Raw genomic sequence first — 27,440 nt, forward strand, 5'->3', positions numbered from 1 at the left:
CTCTTCAGGAAACACTACCCTTCCTCTTTGCCTGGCCTACTTGTTGTTAACTAGTTTAGGAACTATTGTTGCATTGGATTGATTAGCTCGTGCTCATTTGATTTGGCTATTTTATCTCATGTGCTTGAAAGTAGATAGCTGATATATTGCACTTTTACCTTAGCGCTAGGTATACTCTTGGTTGCTTGTTTTTACAGGAAATACACTTAAGACCTCTGGTGATTAGTAGTTTCGTTCCCTACCTATGTTGAATACACTTATTGTAAGTCGCTTTGGATAAAAGCGTCTGCTAAATGACTGTAATGTAATGTAATGTAACATATAAGAGACAGACAGATATACACAACTACTATAGAATGTCATACAATCAGTTTACAGGTTACTGGTATGAAAAGTGAGAAATATGTACAAAAGGAGAGGGAGAGGGGGGGGGGGGGTAGGGGGGTAGGTTAGGTTAGGACTTAGACAGGGGCCATTTTCCAATTGCAGCCTCCTGAAGGTGTATCTTTAGGGCTGTTTTGAAAGAGAGTAGGGTTTTACACTCCTTTACTCCTTTTGGTAGGGCGTTCCACATTTTTGATGAATAGCATGAGAACGAGTTACTTCCCTTTGTTGAGCCAAAAAAGGGTTGGACAAGGTTTGTGGAGCTGCCTCTGGTATTGTGATCATGGACATCATTAACATTTTGGAAGTATTTTGACAAATACAGGGGGATCCCAATGTTGTGATATATCTTGAAGACCAGGCCCATAGCAAGTTGCTGTACTCTGTCCGCAACCCTAAGCCATCCAATCCTATCAAAATGATCAGGGGTTAGATGGGTTTTGTAGTTGAGGCCAAGAAGTAGCCTTACAAGTTTGTTTTGGGATGTTTGGAGCCTTGTTTTTAAGGCCTTGGAGGTGTTGTGATACCATGAAGTACATGCATAATCGTAATGACCTTGTATGAGGGCCACTGCGAGAGTCTTCAGAGTCTTCTTACTGACTTTACGATCAATACTCCGCAAATAGCGTGTTTTTTTGTGGACCGTTTTGATCGTTTTTTCAGCATCCAAGATAGAGCCCAGGTAGGTAATTTCGTTTTTTCTTTTGATGATATCATCACCCGCTTTGATCGTGAAGCTCTCTGCCTTTCTGAGGTTAGGAGTGGACCCAAAGAGGATGCATTCCGTTTTGCCCAGGTGTAATGAGAGCTTGTTGTCGGAGAGCCAGATGCAGATCTTGTTGAGTTCAGAGCTGAGAGTTTTCTCAACCTGCAGCCTGTCCCTGTCCGAGACTAGCAGGGCCGAGTCATCTGCGAACAGGAACAGGTTGCAGTCGCAGGCTGACGACATGTCATTCACATATATCAGGAACAGTAAGGGTCCTAGTATACTTCCTTGGGGAACACCTCAAGTCACTGGGAGGGGGGGGGACTGGGTGCCGTTTACTTCCACCACTTGCTCCCTCCCTTCCAGGTAGGATCTCATCCAGTTCACTGACGTGTCATCAAAACCTATTGCTTTGAGCTTATTGATCATAATTGGGTGATTAACGGTGTCAAAAGCCTTCTGGAGGTCCAGCATGACCATGCCGCAATATTTGCCCTTTTCAATCTCTTGTTTGATAGAGTCGTTCAAATAGAGAAGGCATGTGTCAGTGGAGTGGTTTGTTCTGAAGCCAGATTGGAATTTGTAGATTAGATTTTTCACGGCAAGATACTTGTCGACCTGTTCATAGACTATTTTTTCCATGACTTTCGAGATGGAGCTTAGAATAGAAATAGGGCGGTAGTTGCCAGGGTCTAATTGGTTTCCTTTTTTGAACAGAGGGGTCACCCTTGCTTTTTTGAAGTCGTTGGGGACCTGTCCCTGTGTGGTGGAGAGGTTTAATATGTGGGTAATGATTGGAGCAATGGAGGCGGCTGAGTCTTTTAGAAATTTGGGGGGGATATTGTCGAGGCCTGTGGCTCTGTGTTGATGAAGAGCACTCAATTTTTTAAACACCTCTTCTGTTTTCACAGGGGAGAGTTTAAAGTCATCTTTGCAAACACCCTGTTTTTCGTAAAATGAGACAACATACTCCTCACCATATCTCCCAGAGTGTGGAGGAAGTTTTTCAACCAAATCTGAGGCTACGGTCGTGAAGAATATGTTGAGGATTTTACTCACTTCGTGTTTGGATGAAATGAGAGTGTCATTCACCTTGAGGCTTAAGTTTGAAAGCCTGGTTTTCAATTTTTTGCTGCAGCCTAGGAGGTTCTTGAGTAGCTTCCAAAGCTCTCGTGTTTTTTTTTGATTTTCCTCAATCTTGTCATCGAGGTAGCTTTTTTCTGCTAACAGGAGCATGCTATTTACCTTGTTTCTTAGCTTGTTTTTTTCCTTTTCAAGTTTAGCTACGTGGGATTCGAGACCTTTGTTAAAACATTTGGCTAGTTTGATCCTACTTTTATGAAGCTCAGAACACTTTTTGTCTCTGACTTTCATGGCAGTGAGGATGTCCGAATTCATCCATGGTACCGAGCGGGTTTTGACCCTGATGGTTTTCATGGGAGCCACACTGTCCAAAATTTGAATGAATTTGGTTTTGAAACTAAGCCAGGATTCGTCTACCTGTGTGCTGTTTAGAACGTCGGACCAATCCTGTTCCTCCAGTCTGTGATCTAAGTCCTCACTCTTATAATTTTTGAGGTCTCTGATTGTGACTGTTTTGTGGTAACCGGTCTTAGGTTTACGTTTCTTTCTGGTGCAGAAGATCATGTTGTGATCAGATATGCCACAGGTGGAAACACCACTATTTAGGATTTTTTCCTTGTCCGTTGTTAGAATGAGATCTATGGTAGTTTGAGAGGAAACACACAGCCTTGTGGGCTGAGTGATCAGCTGGTGGAGTGAATGCCGATCACAACACGCCTTGAATGACTTATACACTGACGCTTCCTTGCGGAGTATGTCAGTGTTAAAATCACCAAGAAGAATCGTCTCCGCATGGTCCACTTTAGCTAAGCATTCATCAAGTCTATCATAGAAATCAGTCTGGTTAGGAGGTCTGTAATATGGTACCGACTAGCACAGGTTTGGCATGTTTAAAAATGATCTCGACCCACACAGCTTCAATGTTTTCATCCATCAGGTCTTCCCGAAGGATGCAGACATTGTCAGTATGAACATACATGCAGACACCACCCCCGTTTCTGTTCCTATCTTTCCTGAAGAGTTTGTAGTTTTCAATCTCAATCACAGAATCAGTTATCGCTTGATCAAGTTTTGTTTCAGAGAAAGTTAAAATGTCAACCTTACCATCATAAAACATCTGCTTGATTTGTGTTAGCTTGTCTCCTGCTAGAGAGTTCACATTAAGATGTATCATGTGCAAGCCAACGCCAAACGATTTGATCATTTTTTCAATGGATAGGTGTTTATCCACTGAGAGATGTTTAGGAGCAGTCTCGGGGGGGGAGGGGGGTGTAGTGTCCATCAAAGCCATTGTTCCGTCGTGGGCAGCCAGCAGTGGGGGTTGGGGGGGGTTGGGGGGTTGGGGGGGGATGGGGCGCGGAGGTCCCAGCACGGCCTCTGCTAATGGTCCCATCACGGTCTCTGCTGGGACCCTGGCCGTGGAACGAACCGTAGGTTTGTAGCGGTGCATCAAGGTCTCTGCTCCGGTGAAAACAGCTAGGTGACTCCTTGGTTCCACGTTCTCGGCTACGCTGCATCTCCCGGTTGATCGCCGTTGTGCGTCGGTGCAAGCGTCCTCGTCGACGGCTGCGGTGGATACGACGTCGGTGTTTAGGTTGATCATTTGGGTTGATTCGCCTAGTCGAGTTGGTGGGGAGCCATTGGTGTTGTCGTCGAGGCTAGCTTCGGTAGCAACGTTGGCTAGGCTAGCTCCGGTGCTCCGGAAGTTCTTTGTTCCAGCATGGCTTTGTTGTTGTTTTACCCCGTTGCTTGTGGCAACGTTTGCCGCTAGCCTGTTGGATTCAGCTGTGAGCCGAGCAGATTGCCTTGTGGTTACAGGGCCAGGGTTAACTTCAACGTCTCCGGAAAGTAGTAGAATTAAACAGAAGTACGTCTTCCGATTACATCTACCATTCAGGGGTTTGTTTCTTCGCTTCGGGTTGGCTGTGAGAGTCGAGTGGATCGTCGTGGTTCCATAACCTGGGTGTTTTTTCTCGGTTCCAGTAGTTAGGTAGAAGTCATTGTGTGATTCTACCTTTTCTTTCTCGTATAATTCCATATCCTTCTGGTGTATGATCCATGCGGAGTTGAGGTGTAAATCCATAATCCACAGGATGAGGATAAGGAAAAGTATGCGAGGACGCAGGACGCGAGAGCGATCATCGATGCAACCACCCATGTCGACCCATGTCGACTGCCGGATGATCAAATCGTTTGGCGTTGGCTTGCACATGATACATCTTAATGTGAATTCTCTAGCAGGAGACAAGCTAACACAAATCAAGCAGATGTTTTATGATGGTAAGGTTGACATTTTAACTTTCTCTGAAACAAAACTTGATCAAGCGATAACTGATTCTGTGATTGAGATTGAAAACTACAAACTCTTCAGGAAAGATAGGAACAGAAACGGGGGTGGTGTCTGCATGTATGTTCATACTGACAATGTCTGCATCCTTCGGGAAGACCTGATGGATGAAAACATTGAAGCTGTGTGGGTCGAGATCATTTTTAAACATGCCAAACCTGTGCTAGTCGGTACCATATACAGACCTCCTAACCAGACTGATTTCTATGATAGACTTGATGAATGCTTAGCTAAAGTGGACCATGCGGAGACGATTCTTCTTGGTGATTTTAACACTGACATACTCCGCAAGGAAGCGTCAGTGTATAAGTCATTCAAGGCGTGTTGTGATCGGCATTCACTCCACCAGCTGATCACTGAGCCCACAAGGCTGTGTGTTTCCTCTCAAACTACCATAGATCTCATTCTAACAACGGACAAGGAAAAAATCCTAAATAGTGGTGTTTCCACCTGTGGCATATCTGATCACAACATGATCTTCTGCACCAGAAAGAAACGTAAACCTAAGACCGGTTACCACAAAACAGTCACAATCAGAGACCTCAAAAATTATAAGAGTGAGGACTTAGATCACAGACTGGAGGAACAGGATTGGTCCGACGTTCTAAACAGCACACAGGTAGACGAATCCTGGCTTAGTTTCAAAACCAAATTCATTCAAATTTTGGACAGTGTGGCTCCCATGAAAACCATCAGGGTCAAAACCCGCTCGGTACCATGGATGAATTCGGACATCCTTACTGCCATGAAAGTCAGAGACAAAAAGTGTTCTGAGCTTCATAAAAGTAGGATCAAACTAGCCAAATGTTTTAACAAAGGTCTCGAATCCCACGTAGCTAAACTTGAAAAGGTAAAAAACAAGCTAAGAAACAAGGTAAATAGCATGCTCCTGTTAGCAGAAAAAAGCTACCTCGATGACAAGATTGAGGAAAATCAAAAAAAAACACGAGAGCTTTGGAAGCTACTCAAGAACCTCCTAGGCTGCAGCAAAAAATTGAAAACCAGGCTTTCAAACTTAAGCCTCAAGGTGAATGACACTCTCATTTCATCCAAACACGAAGTGAGTAAAATCCTCAACATATTCTTCACGACCGTAGCCTCAGATTTGGTTGAAAAACTTCCTCCACACCCTGGGAGATATGGTGAGGAGTATGTTGTCTCATTTTACGAAAAACAGGGTGTTTGCAAAGATGACTTTAAACTCTCCCCTGTGAAAACAGAAGAGGTGTTTAAAAAATTGAGTGCTCTTCACCAACACAGAGCCACAGGCCTCGACAATATCCCCCCCAAATTTCTAAAAGACTCAGCCGCCTCCATTGCTCCAATCATTACCCACATATTAAACCTCTCCACCACACAGGGACAGGTCCCCAACGACTTAAAAAAAAGCAAGGGTGACCCCTCTGTTCAAAAAAGGAAACCAATTAGACCCTGGCAACTACCGCCCTATTTCTATTCTAAGCTCCATCTCGAAAGTCATGGAAAAAATAGTCTATGAACAGGTCGACAAGTATCTTGCCGAGAAAAATCGAATCTACAAATTCCAATCTGGCTTCAGAACAAACCACTCCACTGACACATGCCTTCTCTATTTGAACGACTCTATCAAACAAGAGATTGAAAAGGGCAAATATTGCGGCATGGTCATGCTGGACCTCCAGAAGGCTTTTGACACCGTTAATCACCCGATTATGATCAATAAGCTCAAAGCAATAGGTTTTGATGACTGGATGAGATCCTACCTGGAAGGGAGGGAGCAAGTGGTGGAAGTAAACGGCACCCAGTCCCCCCCCCCTCCCAGTGACTTGTGGTGTTCCCCAAGGAAGTATACTAGGACCCTTACTGTTCCTGATATATGTGAATGACATGTCGTCAGCCTGCGACTGCAACCTGTTCCTGTTCGCAGATGACTCGGCCCTGCTAGTCTCGGACAGGGACAGGCTGCAGGTTGAGAAAACTCTCAGCTCTGAACTCAACAAGATCTGCATCTGGCTCTCCGACAACAAGCTCTCATTACACCTGGGCAAAACGGAATGCATCCTCTTTGGGTCCACTCCTAACCTCAGAAAGGCAGAGAGCTTCACGATCAAAGCGGGTGATGATATCATCAAAAGAAAAAACAAAATTACCTACCTGGGCTCTATCTTGGAGGCTGACCTCTCTGGTGACAAAAATGCTGAAAAAACGATCAAAACGGTCCACAAAAAAACACGCTATTTGCGGAGTATTGATCGTAAAGTCAGTAAGAAGACTCTGAAGACTCTTGCAGTGGCCCTCATACAAGGTCATTACGATTATGCATGTACTTCATGGTATCACAACACCTCCAAGGCCTTAAAAACAAGGCTCCAAACATCCCAAAACAAACTTGTAAGGCTACTTCTTGGCCTCAACTACAAAACCCATCTAACCCCTGATCATTTTGATAGGATTGGATGGCTTAGGGTTGCGGACAGAGTACAGCAACTTGCTATAGACAGGTTTCCTGTTAGTAAACATTGAGAGGAATATGACCGCGCAGCTGCGGGGGGAAGCCTATGGGTGCGTTTGGAAATTACACACCGGAGCACACTCGCCTATTAGTTTGTATTGGCCAGTGCGCTCACTGCCGCTCAGGGCTGTATTTTCGAACGCGCCTTCCACCCCCAGGCATGCGCAGATTGCGCATTCTGCTCTGTGATGACGTCGCTCGGAAACCCGTCTATGGGCCTGGTCTTCAAGATATATCACAACATTGGGATCCCCCTGTATTTGTCAAAATACTTCCAAAATGTTAATGATGTCCATGATCACAATACCAGAGGCAGCTCCACAAACCTTGTCCAACCCTTTTTTGGCTCAACAAAGGGAAGTAACTCGTTCTCATGCTATTCATCAAAAATGTGGAACGCCCTACCAAAAGGAGTAAAGGAGTGTAAAACCCTACTCTCTTTCAAAACAGCCCTAAAGATACACCTTCAGGAGGCTGCAATTGGAAAATGGCCCCTGTCTAAGTCCTAACCTAACCTACCCCCCTACCCCCCCCCCCTCTCTCCTTCTCCTTTTGTACATATTCCTCACTCTTCATACCAGTAACCTGTAAACTGATTGTATGACATTCTATAGTAGTTGTGTATATCTGTCTGTCTCTTATATGTCATCATGATTTGTGTGCATGGGGAACTCATTTGAAACAAGCTCAGTGCTTTTATGAGTCTTCCAGTTTAGTAGACCTTGTATTGTGAATTTGTACTTCCATGTACTGTTGTTCTCATGTCTTACTAAATAAAGTACATCAATCAATCAATCAGGACTCTGGGAACCAGCTGGAGGAGTCAGCCAGCTCTGGGGTCGTCTTTATTAGCCTGTGTGATGTCATTGATGGAAATTACTCGACCAATGTTGAATAATTTACGAACACACAAAAAACAGACAACAATAGCATGCATTAACCACTTAAGGCATAGATTCTACTTCCAAGAAAGCTCACATCGCAGCACGACCTGCTATTTTATTTTGAATACATGCCCAAAATAGGGAGGGTTAATGTGGTTATTAACCAGATGAGTGCTGAGCATTTTGGCCACATTTTGAGCTTAGAGACATACTTAACTAGCGATGCCTTTCTGCAAAGCTCTTCTGCTCCTCTGTAGTAATTCACCAGTTGCACCAGCCCTGGTTCATGACCTGCAAGAGAACAAAGTTTATATATTAAACATGCATTCAAAGGCTTGGATCATATGCAAAGCCTGGGGCTACTGAGTGCAGACAGTAGACTTCAGCTGTGGTCCCTGGCAGGGATTTAACATTTCCCCCCCAGGATGCTGAGGAAAGAGAATTGTTTAAAGGGGTCACCCACACTGTAGTCCAGAGGTCTACAACGTTTTTCAGGCCAAGGACCCCCTAGCTGAGAGAGAGAGATGAAGCAGGGACCCCCGAACATAAATTAGTTTTTCAGATTCAACTTTTTTTCCCCTCAACAGCTATACCTCTTTGCCAAAAATAGGCAATCTACAAGCTCAATGCCGCGCACTGCAAGGCGTTGTGAGCTTGTAGATCTGCTATTTTTGGCTAAAGCTCTCCTCAGAAAAGGGATGCTAGGGTTCAAGTGGATAATGTAAAAAATAAAATCAATCACAAAGATTTGGTGGCTCCCCTGTAGTAACTCTGAGGACCCCCTAGGGATCCCGGACCCCCTGTTGAAGACCCCTGCTGTAGTCCATTTCTGCACAGTCACAGTTATGATCCAACTTGGGTGGGAAAGGGACAGAATATAAAACATTTGCAATTTGCATATCACTGCTGTCTGTCATCAGTGCTTCTGCTATAGTCACTGTATATAAAATCAGAAAATATGATTTACCCAGACGTCCAAATGGTAATCTGTTCCGTTCGCCCAGCATCAAGTTGAATCTCGGATTGTCTCTTTTCAGCCTCTTCCAGTGTCCAGTGGAGAGAAGTATTTTGGCAACTTCTGCATAGACGGTGCTGTTCTCATCGCGAGAGACAAAGGTATAGGTGGGAGCATTCATAATGCCACTTAAACACAGAATTGATTATGAATATAAAGACAAAGGCTAATTAACTAATTGTTTATGAGTGAGTTAGTCTGCAGAATCTGTAGTGGATGTGTGTAAAGCAGTGGTTGTTACAAAGTGGGGTTCAGGGGACCCTCATGGTTCCTTCAGGGGGTTCTAAATGGCCCCTTACATGTCTAACTCGGAGAGTGTACAAATTGGAACCAAATGGACCCCTAACGGTCCATTTGTACACTCTCAGTGATATGAGGGTCATTGAAATTAAAATGTCTTAGAAGTAAGGAGTTGGATGATGGATGCAAACCAAAAGACAAACAAGACAACATGTGAGAGGGGAGAATGAGACTCCAAGAGTAATGAAGACTGCTGTCGCTATGCGAGTCAGGAGAGAGTGCAGGACAGAAAGACCAAGGCAGACTAGTTCAGATACAAGGAGTTTTCTTTTTTGTATTATGACAAAAAACAGGGAACACAAGGAGCATGAGAAGAACTAGGAAGGCACTTGCAAGTTTAACTTGTAAAAGCACAAGCAGATAGCCTACATACACCGAATCAAGGAGACTAGATCAAACACTAAGGTTCTCACACAGACAACTACATACAACATACAGACTGGCAGTGAAGGGCAACCAAAAACCCATTGGAAACACAGGTGCTTATCTATGGACAATCAACACACGATTGGCTAGGGCTAAACAAGACACAGGTGAACAACATTTGCAAATGACAGGGTGAGACAAGACAAGACAAGACAGGTAGCAGCAAACAGGAAACCCTAGGTCATCACTACAAAACAAAAGGTACACAATTGTAAACGAAAACTAGTCCAGAGCTCGATGAATGTTAGGGACCAAAAAAAAAGTCACTACCAATCAACTTTAAATTGCCTGAAACGTACTCCTAACAGGTTTTTGGGGGAACAATTTGTTTTTCTGTTTTCTGTTTCTGTTTCTTCAGGAGCCTTGAACCCCAAACCTTGTTTATACTAAAGTATTGTATGACTTCATTTTTTATGACACAGTACGAGTTTAGTATGACTTTTCTCATATACTATTGTGTCAATGTAGGAACTGAATTAATAACAAGCTAAAGTCCTTTTTGCATCAACTCCTCCAAGGAACAGGCCATATGGTGTAGTTGGCAGGGCTTTATTGAAGAAAAGGTGACATTAAAAACAAACAATTAGACAAATAATCATACATTGATGATGACAATGAAGTGCACATTAGCATTCACACTGATTTACATGTCAACCTTAAAGTCACATCAGACAATGAGCATGAAACTGTCACTTTTACAAACTGTAATAAAAGTTATCCTTGCCTGGGCGTACATCTGTGCTGGAGGCTGATGACAGGGGAACAGGTTCTCCTGAGAGCAAGAAGCTGCGATGGAGAGATGAGTGAATGACATGGTCCAAGGAGTCTCAGATTCACTGAAGCAGTTAAACCGTGCAGGGTACAGAGGTCTGACTGTTTTTTTTGTACCACTATAGAACTGTTGTGTGTATTTGAGCATTGCCCTGCATGCTCTTCAGTGAAAGATTACAGCCAGCTACAAACATGAAAAAACACCTATAGTGTAGGTCAGGGGTCTTCAACGTTTTCAGGCCAAGGACCCCCTAGCTGAGAGAAAGATGAAGCAGGGACCCCCTCTATAATTGTATAAAATTGTGTTTCAGATTAAACTTTTTTGTTTACTTAGTCTGCTCTTTTTACCCTCTACACCTCTACATCTTTGCCAAAAATAGCCGATCTACAAGCTCACAACGCCTCGCAGCGCGAGGCGTTGTGAGCTTGTAGATCTGCTATTTTTGGCTAAAGTTCTCAGAAAAGGGATGCTAGGGTTCAAGTGGTTAATGTAAAAAAAAAAAAATCATAGCACACAAAGTTTTGGCGGACCCCCTGTAGTAACTCTGAGGACCCCCTAGGGGTCCCGGACCCCCTGTTGAAGACCCCTGGTGTAGGTATATTCATTCATCAAGCTCTGGACTTAGTACATTTCACCATTGTGTCACTACCGAAACGAAAGTTGGTCACTACCGAAACGAAAGTTAAATCCGAAAAAATCACTAAGTGTGGAGGCCAAAATCGTCCCCCCAAAAACCTGTTAGGAGTACGTTTCAGGCAATTTAGAGTTGATTGGTAGTACTTTGTAGTGACTTTTTTTTGGTCCCTAACATTCAAGACAACATTCAAGAATGCAATACTTAACCAACCTCTTCGATTTTAGATTGAGAGTGAAACATTATATTAAGGAGTTTCAAACTCTAAACCTTCAGCTTATAAATCCCTGGTATATCTCCTGAGCCACACTGATATGGAAGATGCAACTCTATTTAATGACTATAAGATATGACAATAACGGATTTGTATTTTGATGACATTAAACATCCCTCTGTTTGCTCTCAATGAAAGAGTAAATCTGGGTGCAGAGAAAAATGTTCCAACAGATGTTTTTTTTAACAATAACTGTTGTGTTCCTTGTTTCTTAGTTATACTTGGTGTTTTACAATACAGTTGTGTTTCTTTACATATTTTAGAAATATATCTTCTTAGTTCTAGTTTTAATTTACACTTGTGTACCTTTTGTTTTGTAGTGATGTCTGAGTGTTTCCTGTTTGCTGCTACCTGTCTTGTCTTACCATGTCATTTGCAAATGTTGATCACCTGTGTCTTGTTTAGCCCTAGCCAATCGTGTGTTGATTGTCCATAGATAAGCACCTGTGTCTCCAATGTGTTTCTGTTTGCCCTTCACTGCCAGTCTGTGTGTTGTATGTAGTTGTCTGTGAGTATCTTAGTGTTTGATCTAGTCTCCTTGATTCGGTGTATATAGGCTTTCTTCTTGTGCTTTTACAATTGAAACTTGCAAGTGCCCTCCTAGTCCTTCTCGTGCTCCTTGTGTTCCCTGGTTTTTGTCATAATAAAAACAAGAAAACTCCATGTATCTGCTAGTCTGCATTGGTCTTTCTGTCCTGCACTCCCTCCTGACTCGCATAGTGACAGCAGTCTTCATTACTTTTGGCTTGTTTGTCTTTTGGTTTGCATCCATCATCCAACTCCTTACTTCTAAGACATTTTAATTTCGATGACCCCCACAAGCTCTTGGTCATACAAAGCTGTACAAGCAAAGCAAGCATAATTAGTCTACTTGATGTTCTGCTTCTGAATGGGAGGAAACTTTAGATCTTTAAAAACTAATGTATAACCAAATGCTGTGAAAACACCTAAATCAATCCAGGACAGAGCCCATAATGAACATAATGCATAATTGAATGCAGCGGGCGCTGTGGCTCAGGAGGTAGAGCAGGTCGTCCAATGATCCGTGGGTCGGCGGTTCGAATCCCGGCTCCTCCTGACCACTTGTCGCAGTGTCCCTGGGCAAGACACTGAACCCTACATTGCCTCCATTGATTCGATCGGCGCTCGCTTGCCACCATTGGTGTGTGAATGTGGGAAAAGTGGGGACGCTGGCGTCGACTGTTCGCCGCTCCACCTCCCAATGTCCCCCATCTGTATGAATGAATGAACCATTGTCAAGCGCTTTGAGCACTTGGAAAAGCGCTATAAAAATGCAATTCATCATTATTATAATTGCATATCCATGACTAGATTTCAGTGAATTTTGCAATGTTCTACTTTGACCACTAGAGAGCTGTAAAACTCCATAGTTTATGACCTGCCTTATAAAAACTACTCTCTGCAGTTGAACATCACATGTTTCATACTGAAATATACTGACAAAAACTGCAATAAAACAATGAATAGTATAACAAAAGGCAACACAACACACTATAAATCATAAAAAAGCATGAAGTTCACATCACGGCATTGAAACATGTAGAGCTGTTTATGTCTCAATTTCTCTTTGTTTTGTCATGTCATAGCAAGGTTGCACAGCATGTGTAATAATAGAAATTCTCATAATTCTATTCATTGTCATCAATTGCTTGGTGATACATCAACCACTTTCAACCTGGTGTCCCTATTTTGGGCATATCATTATAGGCAAATAGTCAAAATGTTTTAAAAATAGTAAAATAATATATATATATAACAGATCTACAAGCTCACAACATGTCACATCATGACACATTGTGAGCTACTGAGCTTGTAGATTGGTTATTTTTGTTATTAGAGCAACAGTTCTTTATAGCCATATAGCTGCAACGTAAGGATGGACCTTACCTACATTTTGGTATGTAGCCTATTTAAAAAATATTATAGCAGAATAGCAGATTTATGGTTAAAGTGAGAATCAACTATACAAAAAATATTAACCACTTAAGCCCTGTACATACTTCATTTGAATAACAAAAATAGCCGATCTACAAGCTCAGTAACTCACAAAGCGTGATGAAGTTTATGGATCTACTATCTTCGCTATTTTTGACTATTTAAAAAAACATTTGGACTATTTTCCTATAGTGATATGCCCAAAATAGGGATGCCATGGTTGAAAGTGGTTGATGTATCACCAAGCATGCACTGCAATAATAATACTGGCTTCATTCTGGCCTGCTCATCCATCCTGGAATTACATCTATAAGCTGATGAAAACAACATCACACTTATACGCCTGCATAGAAAGCAGAAGGAAAAAAAAAACACATTAGCAATAAAGAATAAACTATGTTGCAGCAGCACCTGCAAGAATGACCCTGGGATGACCAATGATGAGTGGGATGAGTTGAGTCACAATCTGGTGGGTTGGATATTGGATTTTCTGACAAACACAAACGGTAAAAGTAAACTGCATTTTATCAGATTCATTATGTTCTTCTATACTGACTCACCCCCCAGGGCAATATGCAGTATTGCACCTTCACTTTATATTCTGTACACAAACATGCGCCAAAGTAAACATGAGAAGAAATGAAATTTGCAGGCGATACATACAGTCACTGTGAGTCTGCTACACAATAATGAATCCAGCCATGGCCCAGTTGTTGAGGGGTTGGAGGGGAATCTTTCTTGGAGCTAAACACATCAAAAACAAAGGACATGATCATATATTGAGCTCATAATAAAAATAATATAATACAGTTAAGACTAATCATAATACTAATAATAGTAATAATTGTGTGACAGACTAAACTTTCAACGGTGTGTTTTGTCTCCGAAAACTGTCCTATTTTCTCATTGATAAAACAATGATGCCCCTCTCTTATCTGCCTTTTATTTATCTGGTCCACTTCCCTTCTGTCATGGATTGGGAACCTTTCTCTGCAAAAAACAAACATTCTCCAGACCAAATTGTCATGTGGGCTATTAAGTAAGCTTATAGGTGAGTCTGAACTCAACCTATCAGTTCTTTACTCCTCATAGCTGCAATGTAAGGATATATTTTGGTATGCATTTAAAAAATATGCAAATCAAACGCATGTGTGTGTGTGTGCGCACACATTTTTATCTCTGGATTGCTGAATCTCTCATCTGTACAACAAATTTGCACTTGGGTATACGATTACTTAAAAAAGAAACCTTCAATATTGAACATTGGTTTCATTCGTTTCATTGGTTCAATATTTAGAAAACCCACAGATGGACTTAAAGGGATATTTCACTTTCAAAATACATTTGGGTCATTTTATCGTCTACTCAGGCTTTTGTGAGCCCCCCGGACAGTTTTTAAGTTGCTTGATTCATATTAGGAGGGCAGGATGAGTCACCAGTACCAAGGACGGGTATTTTTGATGAATCTAACATGTTAAAAATGGAGTTTGAAGTTACATTGGGTTTGTATAGGAAGGGGGCGTGTCTGATAAAATGAATATCAAAAATCTAAATACTGAATCAAGCAACTTAAAAACTGTCTGGGGGGCTCACAAAAGCCTGAGTAGACGATAAAATGACTCAACATTGTTTTGAAAGTGAAATATCCCTTTAACCACTTTCACTTTCCAAAATGTCCCAAAAAAACCCCCAGCTAAAATAGCAGATCTATAAGCTTACAACTTGTCGTGATGCGTTGTGAGCTTGTAGATCTGATATTTGTGCTACTTTTGCGTGACACTGTAGTATGACCAAACCAAGCAGGGTTAATTTACGGGGGGGGACATAACAAGTTGAAAATATGGAGATACAAGGTTTCTGCCCGACAGTGACGATAATCCTAAATACAGAGATAGCCTCTTAACTTGAATGTCACCAGATGATGTGACAAGCCTGTTAAACTTCCACTGGCCTCCTGTATGATATTAAACTATTAATGCTCTCTTTAATGCTGGAACATTACACAGCTCAAATAAAATCTCCAGTTCAGCACATTTCAATAAGATATATCCAACAATCCTAAATACGTATCAGCTCAGTTTCCTGCGCAAGTGCTGACATTTTTACCATTTAGCTAATAGAGTCTGCCTGCTTGCTCAGGGGATACATTTAATCAGTGGTGGAAAAAGTACTCAAATTCTTTACTTAAGTAAAAGTACCAATACTGCAATATAAAAATACTCTGTTACAAGTAAAAGTCCAGAATTAAAAATGTACTTGAGTAAAAGTTCAAAAGTATTGGCATCAAAATGTACTTAAAGTACCAAAAGTAAAAGTACTAAATATTTGAAAATAGCCGATCTGCAAGCTCACAACGCGTCGCATCGCGACGCGTTGTGAGCTTGTAGATCTGCTATTTTCAAATAGCCTATGTATAAAATAGGGCTAAAGTGGTTACTGTAGGTTTCATTATATCATAGTTTATATCTGAAAAGTAACTAAAGTGTTCAAGTAATTGTAGTGGAGTAAAAGTACAATATTTGCCTTAATTTTTGCCTGATGTAGTGGAATAAAAGTAAAAGTATTGGAAATTGGAAATACTCAAGTAAAGTAAAAATACCTCAAAATTGTACTTAAGTACAGTACTTAAGTAAATGTACTTAGTTACTTTCCACCACTGCATTTAATCTTGACCTTCAGGTCAAAACTTGTGTCAGATCCTGTGTCTGTAAGTGAGACATGACCTTTGACACGATATAAATGTCTCAATGGAAGAGCAGGGAGACATACATACAACCACCCCAATTGTATAAGTTATATTGTGTTAACATACTCTACCAGACAGATTGGAAAGTATAGTTTAAGTATTGTAGATCAATCTTTAGCCTTCACTAGTAATTCATTAAGAGTCTAGTTGGTATCTTTTCTCAGTATCAGTCTGTGCTGATATCGCCATAAAATGGATGCACTTGGTGTAAAAGTAAGAACTCCGGTTCAGGTGGTGTTTTTTTTATTTTTCATTTTTTACTGTTTTACTTTTGGCAAAGAGAGCAAACTCATCTAAACCACTTTCAACCTGGTGTCCTTATTTTTGTCATGTCAACAGAGGGATGCAACATTTTGGGTTGCAATGCGTTGTGAGCTTGTAGATATATATATTTTTAAATACATTTTTATCCCGCGATTTTGTAACCCTTATTTTTCACCCAGTGCCAATTTTCTAAGTGATCCTGGGCGCTACACTCCCCTCACCAGCCTAGGGAGGCCATGGCCGAGCTCATGCCTCCTTCAATGCATGAGAGCCAACTGACCTTCTTATCACCTGACAGGGGGGAGTTTCCCTGGTTGGACGTAGCAAGTAGTAAGTAAGTATGAACACATTATTTCAACCAGTTCCCTTCTGGTTCCCTTCAGGCCGGGGCGCCTCCATCAGGCGCCCCGGCTGTCATGGGGGAGGCGGTATAGCGACCAGGGTTACTACATGTTTTTGTGAGGGTATTAACTACCCTGAGAGACACACAGACACACAGCACAGCAAACTCCACACAGAGTAGGGTATACGCGCTGATGACGCGGAGGAGAAGACACGCCCCCATCGCCCACAGCGTCCTCGGCGGGAATCAAACCCAGGACCTTCTAGCTGTGAGGCGACAGCACTACCGACTGCGCCAAAGACACCGTGCCCGCTTGTAGAAAAAAATGTGTTAAAGTGATAGTTCACCCCCAAAATTACTTTTTTTCCTATCGATTAGTCACCCCACGGAGACTTGAATTCATGGATATGTTTTCGTTTTTGTCTCATTCCTAAGCCAATAATGTGATGACCGGCTGCGGTTCTGGTAGGAGACACAAAGAGTCTCCTTTGTCTCTCCTACCGGAACCGCTGCCCACCCGTCCGCTGGTCATAAAATTATTGGCTTAGGAATGCGACAAAAACTAAAAACATTGGGTGAATTATCCCTTTAAGCAAAATGGCATAGACCTACTTTACAAGTGTACCAAATATGCAGTATTTATTATTAAAATAACTTCACCTGTTCTACCCTGGATTAGCACCTGGGTGTCCTGCACAAGTGCTGAAATTTTAACGACCGCTCTAGCAGAGCCTGCATGCTTACTCTGGGGAGAAATTTAATATTGACCTTCAGGCAAAAAAATGTAAAAAACAGAAACATGGTGTCAAAGGTCATGTCTAACCCCAAGACACAGGATGTAAATGTCTCAATAGAAGAGCAGGGAGACCAAATGCAACCACCCCAATTGTATAAGTTATATTGTATTAACATACTCTACCGTGCAGATTGGACAAAACAACATTTTATACGCTAAAGAACATTACACAATAGAGCTTTACTATGGTTAATTTCCATGTCTAAGGTCTTTATGAACACATAAGTACTATATAAAATTGCAGAACCTTTCATGTAAAAAAGAAGTTGAGGTTAAATTACAAATCACAATGAAAAACAGCCATGTGTGCACCAAGCAGCACCTTGGACAGCGACACTGGCTTTACATTCCATTCAGGTGCAGGTCTGTCTCTCTCCCCCAGAACCTGGAAATGACAATAATGAGCAGCCCGTTCTGCAGATTACTGGAGTACCAATTACCTCAAACACAATCACATTTACACACTCGCCCTTGTGGCCCACCACCACATTGTAATTTTCTTGGTGCAGCTGAACTAATGTTAGAGCTGTTTGTCAATGACATTATCATTTCGCATACTGCGCTGACTCTGGGTAATACAAAGTTACAACGTATATATATATATATATATATATATATATATATATATATATATATATATATATATATACACACACACACATTTGGTTAAAGTAGGGCTGGGCTGCTACTCTGCATCTATCAGTCAGTGTCAGTCAGGCAGTCAGTTCTCAAAGGTTATTCAGGGTAATGTTAGTAGGCTTCCATTAATGGTTTAATGATCACTACAGAAGCAATATGGCAAGTTAGGAGACTAAATTTGACTAAATCTAACTGGGTTCCTGCCAACTGCAACTTCAATTGTGCAAAATAGCCGATCTACAAGCTCACAAGGCAGCCACAAATTTCAGATTTTTTTTTCTCCTTTCCTTTTCTTTCTTTCAATGTTTTGGTGGAAATGCTCTCTACTGTAAATGTCAACAGAGAGCAAATCTGAGCAATGCATTGATATTTAAAAGAGAGACTATATTTGCCTAAATCTAATTGGGTTCCAAGTGCAACTTCAATTGTGCATGTACTAGTGTCCTGGACCAGTGCACGGTTCCCAAACTTTTTTGCTCGAGACCCAATAAGGGAATTTGATGTCTTCCAGTGACCCAAACTAGTGAAAATAGCAGATCTACAAGCAAGCTCACAACGTGTCGTGATCTACAAGCTCACATCTTGTAGATCGGCTATTTTCACTAGGCTATTCCTTATCCCTTAGGTTTCTTTTTTTTCAAATTTGCAGTTCTTTTGAAATAAATATATGAAATTCTAGTTATCTCTGAACATTTTTGATGCAACATTTCCCCCCCATTAAAGGTAGGGTAAGTGATTTTCTTTGGTTAAAATAAGTGTTAAATAGCTCTATATTCTGATAGTCCTCAGTGTTTGTTCAGTAACAGGAGTCTCCATGTCTCTCCAGATCTTTATTAAACAGAAAATGCATTATTCAGGTCGGGATACCTATGTTATCCAATCAGTATAGAGAACTCAGTCAGGATACAGATTTAAAGAAGTTAAAATGGAAGTGATGACACAAAGAAATGAGCAGACAAAATTGGAGCTGGAACACTAAAAAAAAAATGAAGCTGATAAATAGGTACTCTCTCCTGATTGGCTGAAGTTTTGTCACCTACCTGAAAATGTATTTTCTGGTAATTAGATTATTTAAGAGCTGGAGAGACAGGGAGACCCCTGTTACTGAACAAACACTCGATAGCAATGATTAAGAATATAGTGCTTTAACCTTTTAACAAAACACTTTTTGTGTTGACCGAAAAATATCACTTACCCTACCTTTAATCTTTTGAAATCATAATTAAAAAGGAAATTTACTGGCGACTCATGCAAATGTTTCCGTGACCCACAAATGGGTCCCGACCCAGTGTTTGGGGAACCCTGTCCTGGACAGATATCAAGATGTCTTGCCAGCAACTCCTGTCCTAGGATGATATGGCCAATACGGAGGGGCGGGGAGCATCATCTATTCTAGACGGTTTGCAGCTCTGAGAGGGAGAGAGGTGCTGAGCACAGAAGAGAGGAGAGAGCACAGGGTGCTGAGGAATGGGAGCCTCTCACACACACACACACACACACACACACACCTCTCAATTCATTCAACTCCTCAGTCAAACGTACGATCGCGTGGATCTGTGTGAAGAAGATCGTTCGGTTTCCCTGAGCTGATCGAGTCTTAACGGACTTGTGATCCAGAGGAGTAGCCTTGCATTCCAACGCTCATTTACTTGTCGTCTCACCTGCTCCAACGGTGAAGAGGTACCGCTATAATAATGCATCAGGACCAGTACTTACCTGAACTAACGGTGGAGAAGGACACCCTGGACCCCTCCTTTGTGCACGCGATGCGTCTGGTCCAAGAAGGTAAGCTCAGGTCGATTATTATGTTCTTTTTTCTTTCCCCCCCTTTTTCTTTGTTTTAAGTATTGCGAGTGAACATCATTGATTTGCATATTGTGATTGGCGATTCTCTCAGTGATAGTGTCGGCAATAAATCAAAGCAACCATGCTGTATTATATAGGGTTTGTTAATTCGTCCTTGACTTAGAAATGTGTCCTGGTGTTTAAGCTGTAGAATCTATAACTTTGCCCAAGATGTTCTTCTTCTTATCAGTGGAGAAACGCAGCGTGCAGAAAGTAAAGTGAATCAGACCTAATAGCCATTAGAACTACTGATGCGGGTAACCGGAACCCTCGCCACAAAACACAGTCGCCCCCATTTATTTTCAAGGTTGATTGATTGATTGATTGATTGATTGATTGATTGATTGATTGAATACTTTATCAGCAGTTTGGGGGAAAAAAGCAAAGTGCAGTTCAATACAAGGTCTGCTAAGAGGATTTTAAACCCAAGAAAGCCTATGGCTTGTTTCCATTGGGGTCCTTTGTACTCAATTCATTGAAACATTTAATGACAGACAAATATACTTATATAGTATATAAACAGTTAGAAAAGAAAAGATTATTACAATCTCACATCTATATAGAAGAAAAAGGAAAATATGTACAGTAAACAGTTCGAGGGTGGTGGGGCTAGGCTATAAGTTTAGGTTTAGGCATAGTTTTACTGAGGTTAAGTTTAGGAATAAGGTTAAGTTTAGTTTTACTGAGGTTACAATTACAGTTTACAGTTTGGTTTAGCCATAGTTTTACTGAGGTTACGTTTAGGAATAATAAGGTTAGGTTTAGCCATAGTTTTACTGAGGTTAAGTTTTGGAATACATGGTGGCGACCGTTCCGAGGTCGTCGGATTTGACCTGGGGCGAGCGCGTTTTGGGGCGAGCGTGTTTTGGGGCGACTCCAAGGTCAAAATTTACATTATTTATTTGATTTGATTAGGAATCAATGTTTCTGACTGCCAGTCCACCTTCAGCGTCACAAGTAACAGAGATCAGGGACATTTAGCCTGTTTTAACAATCTCACAGATTTATTGCGAGATTGATCTGATTTCAAACTTGCACATCATGTGTCATTAAATTTACATTTGGTGAGGATTTTACTGTGTGCATCAACAGTTGTGAGCAGTACTGTGCCACTATGTGTCAGCCACAAGAAACTAAGGAGCACAACACATGACTTATACACAGAATTATGTTACACTGAACAGCTGTTAAAGGATCATTTGCATAACACGTTTTCTATACATGGATACTTATTAAGATGAGCCTGTTATTGCAACACAAAAGATCGAAGATCTACACACTTGTCATACAGGATCATGTAATCAATTTGAACCCATAGCCTTATACTGACCTAGAAGTAGGCTCGGTTTCAGTCACATGTTTAGAGTCTGTCAGCATTTAACAACAAATTAAATAACTAATTTAGAAATGGTATTTTAGAATGAGTCCAAAGTAACCTTATTATCCAGAAACTGCATCTTTTGCATCAGATTCAACTTGATTTATTATGAACCAGAGCTGGAAATGTGCCGTTGACCTCATCCTTGACACAACGAGAGAGCATTGTTTAAAAAAACAAAAAACTACCCCAAAAACCCCAGTGCATAAATAACAGCAAACCCACACTCTGGCCTCTCTGCGACCTGATGCAGAAATACATCTAAAACAGTGGGCGTTCACTTACTGTGCCTTAATAAAATCTCAGCATCTCATAAATCTTAAAAAACAAAACAAATCGGCATCTGCAATAAGATCACTATAGCTGAGGAGTACTCAAAGATCCTTCTACTATTGCAACTGTTGCATCATGCAACATGTCTTTGCACATTTACACCTTACAAGTTATCAAAGATTTCCATCAGAGGGGAATACTCTCTGGTGGGAGAGGATGTTGTATGTCCTTTGAGCTACCCTGCCCGAATGAATTGACGAGACACTTGCCAATTAAAAAGAGTGTTAATTTGACTCTGAAAGTGTAAAAATGGACTAGGTCCACTTTTCAGAGGATGACTGTTCTACAGTGATGGTACATGTAATGTAGAGTGGATCATCTGTTACGCTTCTTTTGGCAAATTCACTTCAAGGTAGACTTAAACCCCAGCCTACAATCCTTTAACTGCGTAATATGATAATATGCAGTGGTGCATATGCATTTAAGTAAAAGTTTGAGGTATTTGTACTTTACTTGAGTATTTCCAATACTTTTACTTCTACTCCACTACATCTCAGAGGCAAATATTGTACTTTTACACCACTACATTTATTTGAAAACTTTAGCTACTAGTTGCTTTTCAGATATAAATTATGATATTATAAAACATACATTAACCACTGTAGCCTTATTTTATACCTAGGCTATTTGAAAATGCGACGCGTTGTGAGTTTATAGATCTGCTATTTTCAAACATTTTGGTACTTTTGGTACTTTAAGTACATTTTGATACCAATACTTTTGTATTTTTACTCAAGTAAATTTAGAATTCCGGGCTTTTACTTGTAACAGAGTATTTCTATATTGCAGTATTGATACTTTTACTTAAGTAAAATATCGGAGTACTTTTTCCAACCACTGATAATATGGAACACTTAGTAATGTTTCTCATTTCTGTAGTTGGCCTGTGTCTCTCCTTCCGACCAACTCGGTCCCTGACAGCTTGTAGATTGGCTATTTTCGCCAAAGGTTTGCTCGTTACGACATGCCCAGAAAAGGGAAGCTAGGGTTCACGTGATTACGGTACAATATGAAGTTTAGAGCGGTGGTTCTCAAAGTGGGGTCCGGGGACCCCCAGGGGTCCTTGAGGGGGTTCCAGGGGGTCCCCAGATAAATGATGGATAGTTGGGAACCAAATGGACCCTTATGTGGCTAACTGTAAGACCAAATGGACCCTTACGGGTCCATTTGGTTCCATTTGTACACTCTCAGAGTTATGGTGGTCCATTGTCTAATGCATGGGTTCTCAAAGTGGGGTCCGGGGACCCCCAGGGCCCTAAATACACGTCAGCCATTTTCAAACAATCTTGACATTCTTTCAAAATGTTTGAATATTGTTGACATTTTTAACACCACACATCTTGTATGGGGTCCCTGGCACACAACCCTTTCAGATGGGGGGTCCGCGGCCCAATACAAATTCATTTAGGGGTCCTTGGCATGAAAAAGTTTGAGAACCACTGGTTTAGAGAGTAAAGGCTGCTCAACTGTTGTAGAAAAGACTATTATGCTGAAAACATGACATTTCGGTCTGTTTGGTAAGACCTTCAGATAAAAACAGGTACAATATTAAACCATGAAACCAGGGGAATTCAGCTTGCTAGACAGTGCATAAAATAAAATAAAAATACATCACACAAGCACAGCAAATTATGCACATATAAGATATGCACAATCATGCACAATTTAGTGGAACAGCATCCAGTTTTATGTATTCAAAGCAATTTATCACCAAGCACAAAGATTATGTTCACCATCCACAACATGCATATTAGTTTAATATACTACATTAATATGGAATACATGTACTATTAATACACTATACAGTATGTAATGCATAGCATTTCTCAAACAATGTGTCTCAGTAGATTTATAGTCATTATAGAGCAAAGCCTGTTCTTTGAGGAAATGAGGAGTTTAAAATCTCCCCCACAGAGGCAGTGTAGCACTTCTTAAAACAGGCTTAAAGGGACTTGAATTCATGGTTGTTTTTTTGTTTTTGTCGCATTCCTAAGCCAATAATTTTATGACGGCAGTGGTTCCGGTAGGAGACACAAAGAGTCTCCTTTGTGTCTCCCACCGGAACCGCTGACTACCGGTCATCACTTGTCATCAAATTGGTCATCACTGGTCATCAAATTATTGGCTTAGGAATGCGACAAAAACAAAAAAATATCCATGAGATCCATGGGGTGACTAATCGCTGAACTATGTATTTTAGAGAATACAAATAAAATCCCACCAATTAAGAAAGCATTTACCACTAATTACAAACGAGAAAAACAAGTACAATGGGACAAAATATACAGTAAAGGTCTGTCTGTCAAAAGGTTGTTCGAAATGTCGAATGTCTTCAGGAGGTGCACTGCATTCCCAAGCTTATGTGGGCCAAAGCAACAAAGAATGGACCACATGTGGTGTTAAAGCCAAGACTTTAAAAGAGGACCAGGATAACTCTCGCTGTGTGGAGCTCTCTCATACAAGTGTAAACACCTGGATTCCACACACAGGGAAAAAACAACAACTAACATCTATAGCTCAGTCAAAGGACAATCCATGGTAGAGACCTGTGCTTGTGAAAACTGGTTGTGAAAGTCAAATCACTGTGGAGAGCCTGGTTAGAGCTGTGGTGGTATCAACTGAGTCCAATAAACGGGCTGGATGCCAGCTAAGTGTCATTTATTCACAGTTGGGTTGTATGTGTGGTTCTGAAAACACAACAACAGAACACTAAAAGCAAAATGGCCTAATAATTCTAACCAAATCAAATGTAAGTACTCAGTGACTAGAATGAATAATTTAGCCCAACGACCCACAGTAAACATCCCACATCTTAAACACCCTACTTTAACTCAATTTAAAACCGACTGAACAATCTACGCAAACACATATATAGGCTCCATGGTCCTTAATTGCCTCTTTAACAGGATAACACTTTTCATGAACTTTGAACTTTATTTGTAACTTTTTCGGACTCACAAGTTCAGAGCTCGACCATTGGGCTTCAGGTAGTTTGTGACATAAACGCATAAAGGACACCAATGCGCATGCGATTAGTGGGCACAATGGCGTAATGATTACCCGGAAGGAGGGTGTCCTAGGGCAGTGGTTCTCAACCTTTTCAGGCCGTGACCCCCCAAAATAATCATATTTGAACTGGGGACCCCCCACCCTGACAACCACTTGGAATTGTTGGAGTTGAGGCATTCATTGTCTCCACCAGGCCGAAAGGCATGGCGAGAGAGTATGTTTTACCCTCCGTCCATCCGTCCGTGTGTGTGTGTGTCCGTGTGTGTGTCCTGTCCGTGTGTTAGCAGCTAATCTCTGGCACCGTCGGCCCGGTCGCTGCAAAACTGTGCACACACACTCCCTGGATGCCAATGGGCCTGTTATAGCGCCACCTGGAGGCCGATTTGTGCAAAACCCTTTTTTTTTACATTACTCCTACAGATTTTATCCAAACGTCATGCAAATCGGTACACAGTATCTTTATAGTCATGTGATCAACACGGATCTGTCCGATTTCCCACATTCCATCCTCATTGGCTAAGGTTCGCTTCCAAAATGTACAGGATTGGTCCGTTTTGAACAAAATGCCTCAAATCATGAACGCAGCTTGCGATTTCCGTGAAATTCCACAAACACCTGGCGGAGACCTGTGCTCCGAGGAGCACTTTTTCTAGTTACATTTAGTTTGATTCTGTTCCACAGATACATATTGTGAAAATAGCTGATCTACAAGCTCTCGCGTTGCGATGCGTTGTTAGCTTGTAGATCAGCCATTTTCAAAATGTTTGCCTCTTTCTTATATTATTTGACAATTTGGTCATTGTTTGACCAGTTTTTATAGTATAGTTTGTTAATTACTTTTGATGCAGTAATGGTCTTTTTTCATTTAATTTATGTTATTCTTTTTAAGGTATTAAAAAGGTAACTTTTTGTCACTGTCATCTGGGGACCCCGAAAATCATGGGGACCCACAGGTTGAGAACCACTGCCCTAGGTATTATACATATGGTTCCCATGCAGGAGAGCAGGGGTTTGAATTCAGGAATCCAGGTGGTCAGAGTTACGCATGAATCCTAGAGTACGGACTCCGGAGCGAGCATTTAGCGAAAATAGCAGATCTACAACAAGCCACATGAACCATAGGGTCTGGGGCGAATATACCGCGAAAATAGCAGATCTGCAAGCCATTTGAACCCTAGGGGCAAACGTTCATCGAAAATAGCCATTCTAAGCTCACATTGTGAGCTTTTAGATCGGCTATTTTCGGATAAGATATTCGGTGTAGAAGGAAAAAAGGAGGGGGCCTGCCCCTGGGGGATTCCAGTTAGCTAAGTACAGTATAAGGGTTAAGTGGTTACGTGCAATTCAAATGTGCATTCAAAATACCATTTCCGTATTCCACCACTCAAAATATGTTTACATCATTGAAACTATAGTTGTTGTTGAGCTGATGTAGGTATTAGGTAATAGAGTTTTCATTTGAGACATTATGATCCAAAGATCCACAGATAAAAAAAACAACAACAAAGAAACACTAGTAGTAAGTAATCCAGCTATTTACATTTTTCCATTCAAATCATACACTGAAGAAAATAAAGCTAAAAATAGAGCAGTAAAGAATTATGTGCTTTCTTCATAAAAAAGGCTTTCCTGCACAGGTATGTCTTAAATGGGGCTTTAAAAAATGAGTCCTTTTGACAGGGCATTACAATGCCTGGGAGCACTGACAGGCAGCAAATGCCTGGTCACCTTTTGTAATAAGCTCAGTAGTGCTCAGGACAGCTAAAAGGGCTCTGGCAGTAGACCTCCAGCCGCTTCCCGGATTTACAGATCTGACATACAGCTGAAGCATAGATCTGGAAGACCAGCTTAAAATGTATCAAACAAATCACTTTTAACCACTTCCAACCTTGTGTCCAGGCCTATGTTGGCCATAATGGTAAAAATAGGTGAAAATTGTAAGAATAAAAATAAATAAAAAGTGCCCCAATCCTATATTTAAAGTAGCTAATGGGCGGATGGGCGGGCGGGTGGACGGACAGACGGACGGACGGACGGACGGACTCTGACTCAGACGTACCAAGCCAATTTATGGGCATATACTGATGATGTCTGATGTCAGGGATCTCCATATATGGGCCTAAAATGGACATGGACTGACAGATACCGATATCTCCATATATGGGCTTAAAAGGGACACTGGTAGAAAGACAGATACAGTACAGAGATCTCCACATAAGGGCATAAGGGACGCAGTAGCGGCCAGAGTTTAAGAAAATAGCAGATCTACAAGATCGCAACAGGTTGCATCGTGATACATTGTGAGCTTGTACAGTAGATCAGCTATCTTCGCTGCGATACACAATCATACAACAAGGTTTAAGATAAGCTCATAAGGGCGTAAGTTGTTCAAACTAATAGCAGTCTGTCTAAAATGGAGGCAAACTGGTCCTTAATCATCCTTTCTCCTTATTGAGTTAGAAGTCTTGCTGCTGCATTTTGACTGCACTGATGTAGACAGAAGTAGAGGGAATTACAATAGTCTAAACACAAAGTAACAAAAGCATGAATAATTCAAGGTGTTAAAGATCCTGGAAATCTGAATATTTCTCAGTTGGAACGAACAAGACCCATCAAAACAAGGTTGTGTTTTGCATCTATACTTTCTTCATTATTTATGCCTATTCATGTCCTAATATCTGTCTGAATTGCCTCTACTCCAAAATGAAATGCATAAATGTTCACAAATCTAAACAAAAACCTGCCTATATTTCTAGCCATGTGTTTGATGTGAGCAGATAGATTACATTATTATTATTATTATTATTATTGTTAT

General features: G+C 41.1%; 1 protein-coding gene across 1 annotated transcript in view; it reads left to right on the plus strand.

Moving 5' to 3' along the window:
- Positions 1-19,717: 19,717 nt before the first annotated feature.
- khdrbs2 (KH domain containing, RNA binding, signal transduction associated 2) overlaps positions 19,718-27,440 on the plus strand; it is a gene marked incomplete at its 3' end in the record, with an annotated part of 93,606 nt that continues 85,883 nt past the window's right edge. The window contains exon 1 of the mRNA XM_084076740.1: positions 19,718-19,845. Within this exon, the coding sequence (XP_083932866.1) occupies positions 19,755-19,845 (91 nt within the window). The 5' untranslated portion in view covers positions 19,718-19,754. The remainder of the gene's footprint in view (positions 19,846-27,440) is intronic.

The sequence above is a fragment of the Gymnoscopelus microlampas genome (assembly GCF_963454915.1).
Source record: "Gymnoscopelus microlampas genome assembly, chromosome: 13".
Classification (NCBI taxonomy): Eukaryota; Metazoa; Chordata; class Actinopteri; order Myctophiformes; family Myctophidae; genus Gymnoscopelus; species Gymnoscopelus microlampas.